The sequence below is a fragment of the Cebidichthys violaceus genome, unplaced genomic scaffold (genome assembly GCF_023349555.1).
Source record: "Cebidichthys violaceus isolate CVI_PGR_0920_01 unplaced genomic scaffold, fCebVio1.0.p SCAF_76, whole genome shotgun sequence".
NCBI lineage: Eukaryota > Metazoa > Chordata > Actinopteri > Perciformes > Stichaeidae > Cebidichthys > Cebidichthys violaceus.
In genome coordinates, this window is record NW_027176960.1 from 845,001 (window position 1) to 850,000 (window position 5,000).

General features: G+C 44.2%; 1 protein-coding gene across 9 annotated transcripts in view; it reads right to left on the bottom strand.

Moving 5' to 3' along the window:
- Positions 1–5,000, bottom strand: part of LOC137892148 (receptor-type tyrosine-protein phosphatase mu-like) — a 107,816-nt gene that overhangs the window by 52,381 nt on the left and 50,435 nt on the right. For all 9 annotated transcript variants that reach the window (XM_068737084.1, XM_068737083.1, XM_068737082.1 and 6 more), the window contains exons 11-14: positions 3,152–3,315; positions 2,960–3,069; positions 2,070–2,271; positions 1,577–1,679 (exon numbers count right to left, since the gene is read on the bottom strand). In XM_068737084.1, coding sequence (XP_068593185.1) covers positions 1,577–1,679; positions 2,070–2,271; positions 2,960–3,069; positions 3,152–3,315 — 579 coding nt within the window. The remainder of the gene's footprint in view (positions 1–1,576; positions 1,680–2,069; positions 2,272–2,959; positions 3,070–3,151; positions 3,316–5,000) is intronic.

Sequence of the window (5,000 nt, forward strand, 5' to 3'; positions counted from 1 at the left end):
GCACAATGAGCTGTTGATTGTTTATTTATTAACCGTCAGTTCATAATTAGAGATGAAGTGAAGCCTCTTTGTGTTTCCTGTCAGCTCTGTGTGTGTGTGTGTGTGTGTGTGTGTGTGTGTGTGTGTGTGTGTGTGTGTGTGTGTGTGATTGACACATTAGCTGGTAATCCCTTGTTAATCCCTGGTGTTAGCAGCAACTCTGATCTGATCGTTCATTGACTAAATCCTTTGTTACGGCCCGGCGACGGAGAGCAGACAGCTGTTGACATGACAACTGTTACCGCGGATACGCCTCCCTCTGGACCCCGACGACGAGGATTGACCCATATGGTTGTTTATTATTATTATTATCATCATTATTATTATTACTAATAATAATATTATTAATATTATATTATTATTAATATTAATATTATTATTATCATCTACATTTAAGTTTTAGAAGGAAGAAGAACAACGTTATTATTATAATATATAGTATAGTATTTATGTGTTGGGCAACGATTTTTAATCTTGATTAATCTCATTGTTATGCTCAAAGTTCAATAATGAATTAAAAGTAGTGTATTACTCACTTGTATTTTAAAGTACTGCTATATGAACAACAGTACAATAACATTTGGTTTGAATCACTTTAAACAGATCAGGTTCTTGTTAACAGCAGTATTCTTCACACAGTATCAGTTATATTTCTACTATCTGTGCTCAGTGTGTGACTTTATCTAAACGTTCCACTGCTGTGCAACATGAATACAATGTTCCACACATTTCATCAAAATGTGTTCTTCTGTCTTCATACAGTCAGGGCATGTGAACGCAGCTCCCACTGTTCATCAACATAATGCACCGTAACTCAGAGGTGACGACGGTTACCCAGCGATGTCCGGTAGTCTCCGGTGAGAGACGGCCGGTGCGCGTTGTGACTCCGTCTCTTCTGTAGTCCTCTCCTCTTCGTACGACTCGTGTGTTCTTCTGGTGACGGTGCGTCTGGAGGAAGGCTCCTACGTGACGTCATTCATGATCCTGAGAACGTTCCTCAGACCGACGTCTTCTCAACACTAGTCGTCCTGCAGTTTGTATCTCTCCACTTCTCTGTGGCGTCTATTAGCTCGTCTTTAGTTTATCTCTACTTCTCCACACGCTGCATCAACGTAGTGATGAAGACTCCTCCACCGCTACCAGTGAGAAACGGACTTTCAAAATAATAATTAAAAAAAAAAACTGCGTTAATGCGCTATAAAAACGCGTTAAATTGCCCAGCACTAATATATATATATATATATATATATATATATATATATATATATATATGTGTATACATTTTATTATAATGTAATAATATGTATATTTATATTATATTAAGTCAGTTTGTTTAAAATCTGTCACATTTTATCATAATTTAACATAAAACATAAAAGTTTTTCTTCTTCATGTCGTGTTTTAATGTTTAACGTCTCAGATATGAAACATTTATCAAGCAGAAGATTGAAAACATGAATATTTAAACATCTGTGTGTGTGTGTGTGTGAGAGAGTGTGAGTGTGTGTGTGTGTGTGTGTGTGTGTGTGAGTGTTACCTGACTGGAGCTCCTCTACTCTGAGCTGGTTTGAGTAGAACCGTCACGGTGGACTCGGTCTGGTTCAGAGGAGACTCCTGATCGTAGGCCGGCATCAGAGGAGCTGAGGAGGAGTGAGTGACTGTTACAATATGTTTAGCCCAGGACCAGAACCAGAACCAGAACCAGAACCAGAACCAGAACCAGAATCAGAACCAGAACCAGGACCAGGACCAGGACGTAAAACATCCATGTTTTGTAATGTGCTTGTGGGCTTCATACCAGTAAAAGATCAGACACCTCAACAAGTATCTGGATATTGATTAGGCCCTTATGGGCCCCTGAGGCCCCTATGGACCCTTGAGGCCCCTATGGACCCTTGAGGCCCCAATGGACCCCTGAGGCCCCCATGTACCCCTGAGGCCCCTATGGACCCCTAAGGCCCCTGAGACCCCTGAAGCCCCTGGGCTTGTCCCTGGTGGACCCCATTAGTAATCCCTCTATGAACACTGACCTGAGATCTTGGTGGTGAACTGGGTGATGACTGGAGGCCCAAAGCCTTTGACAGTAGAGGCTCTTATTGTGAAGGAGTAGGTGGAGCCTGGGTAGAGGCCTGAGAACACGTGGCTCGTCTCATTGGCCGGTTTGAACACCTTCCCGCTCTGATTGGACAAGTCGAACTCAGTGTCGAAGGAGCTCAAGGCTTTATAGGAGATCTGAGGACGAGAACCCAGGGATTGTGGGTAAAGAACATCTGAATGTGGTTTGAATTGACTGATGAAAGACATGTGGAGGGACAGACGGAGACAGAGAGGACAAACTGAGGACAGACGTGGAGGGACAGACTGAGGATATATGTGGACACACTGAGGACAGATGTGAGGGACAGACTGAGGACAGATGTGGAGGGACAGACTGAGGACATATGTGGACACACTGAGGACAGATGTGAGGGACAGACTGAGGACATATGTGGACAGACTGAGGACACATATGAGGGACAGACTGAGGACAGATGTGACGGATAGGCTGAGGACATATGTGGACACACTGAGGACAGATGTGAGGGACAGACTGAGGACAGATGTGGAGGTACAGACAGATGGACAGATGTGGACAGACTGAGGACATATGTGGAGGGACAGACAGATGGACAGATGTGGACAGACTGAGGACAGATGTGGAGGGACAGACATATGGACAGATATGGAAGGACAGAGGACAGATGTGGAGGGACAGACATATGGACAGATGTGGACAGATGACTGATGTGGACAGACAGAGGACAGATGTGGACAGAGGACTGATGTGGACAGACAGAGGACAGATGTGGACAGAGGAATGATGTGGACAGACAAAGGACAGATGTGGACAGACAGAGGACAGAGGACAGTGGAGGTCTACCTCGTACTGGCGAATCCGGCCGTAGGTCTGAACCGGTTCCCTCCAGCTCAGACTGATCTGCTGCTCGTAGCTGCTGCCGAGGATCGAGTCCACGGGGATGGATCCGGGAACTGAGACAGAGACATTTCATTAGTTTAACTTTTATTCAGAGACGAGTTGAAACCACAAAGAAGTTCGGGTCTTCTCTCGTACCGTCCTCGTCCGTCAGCACCAGCAGCTCCTCGCTCTCCTTCCGTCCCTCCGGATTACTGAGGACAAGTCTCAGGCTCACGTTGGTGAACGGAGGAAGGTTTCGTACGAGGTGCTGGGGGACGGAGCTCAGGGTGTCGTAGACCAGGTCCTCCTTCACGGGGTCCCTGAAGGACAGAAAGAAGGACACGGGGGGTTAACATGTCCTCCACCTTTCTTTAAATGTCTGTCCCACCCAATGGGGTGACCGTGGCTAAGTGGAGAGCAGGGCCGCCTTTCAATCAGAGGGTCGGCGGTTCAATCTCCTGCTCCACTAGTTTCATGTCAATGTGTCCTTGAGCAAGACCGACAGACCCAATTTTGGGTCCACTGTAGCATTTACCGTCCAAAAATGACCATTTGCATGTAATTATGAATATGAAAAAAAATAATTTTTTTTTCAAAAAAAAATTCAAAATCTGCTTAAAACAAACAATCCAAGACACTCTGACACACTCCAAACACCATTCTACACAAATAGTGTACGCAAATAAAAGATTTATCACAAAATCACATATTTCTAGCCATAAGTCGCTCTTCTCCGAGTTAGCATAACAAAGCTAACGGTTAGCATAGGCAACCGAAATATCAAACAGCACGAGCATTCGACACAGATTGCAGACCTACTATCAGATCGCCTCTCCGGTAAACCCTCACAAGGCTGTGAGCAAACAAACACCAGAAACACAATGCGTAATATCCTTCAAAATCATCCAAAGCTCCTTACCTTTTCGTTGTTCTGCTGTATATCTCCGCTTATTTCCGTCAACAATATTTCTACGTATTTCCGGTGCGTCTCTGAAATGTCCCCGCGGAGAAACAAGGGCCCAATAACAAAGGGACCGTGTGGGGGATGGGTGTGAATGCCGGCGAGGTTATGCGCAAATTCAGGTGACGCGCCACTGTTTTACTCCCTACTGGCTAACGCTTCTGTCTATCAAAATCACGATGTGTTTGTTAGATAGCCAGGACTCAGACGCTTCTAAGGCGGTCCATTGACTGAAATCGACCAACCACAGGCTGAGCTAGGAGACCTGGAGTGGAAGCCAGATGAGAAAATCCCATGGATGACAGACATAAACAGGCTCAGAGAGGATCCAGGCTCTCTAAATGATGCCAAACTTCTGCATATGATAGATTGAACACTATTAGTCATAAAAGAAGTGAAATATATAATTATATACTATATAAAATTACAATGGAACAGCTTGGAACCAAATTACATTTTGGTTGACCTCGGCTGAAATCACTGCACTCTAACCTCTCTAGCTCTTGAATGCTTCACTTTATCAAAGAATACATTGTGCAGAGAGACTCTCAACCCATTGGGCTATGATCTGGAGAGGATAAAAGCTTTCAACTACAACATTAAAAAAAAAAATCTTATCAAAATTGGATTTTGGATTAGCAATTTGTGCTGTGTTCCATCTTAATGTACTCTTAACCAGTAACATATATACTGATATTTACAAATTAGAACAAATTTCACAAGTGTCAGCTTTCTACACTATAACAACTATTAAAATACACCTTATATTTAGACGAAAATCACTCTCTTAACTATGGGTTGCAAAAATCGAGGAGAGGCCTACAAAAAGGCTTAGGGCTTAACGGGAACCCCAAAAATTGCTCCCGTAGCTGCGTCTACGGTGTGTAGATAGATACTGAATTGTAAGTCGCTTTGGATAAAAGTGTCTGCTAAATGACCGTAACGTAATGTCTTCACCCGGTGTCCCCCCCTGTCTCCCTGTTTGTCCCCATCTCCATGTCTGCCCCTGTCAACCTGTCTGTCTGTCCCTGCGTCTCTTTCTGT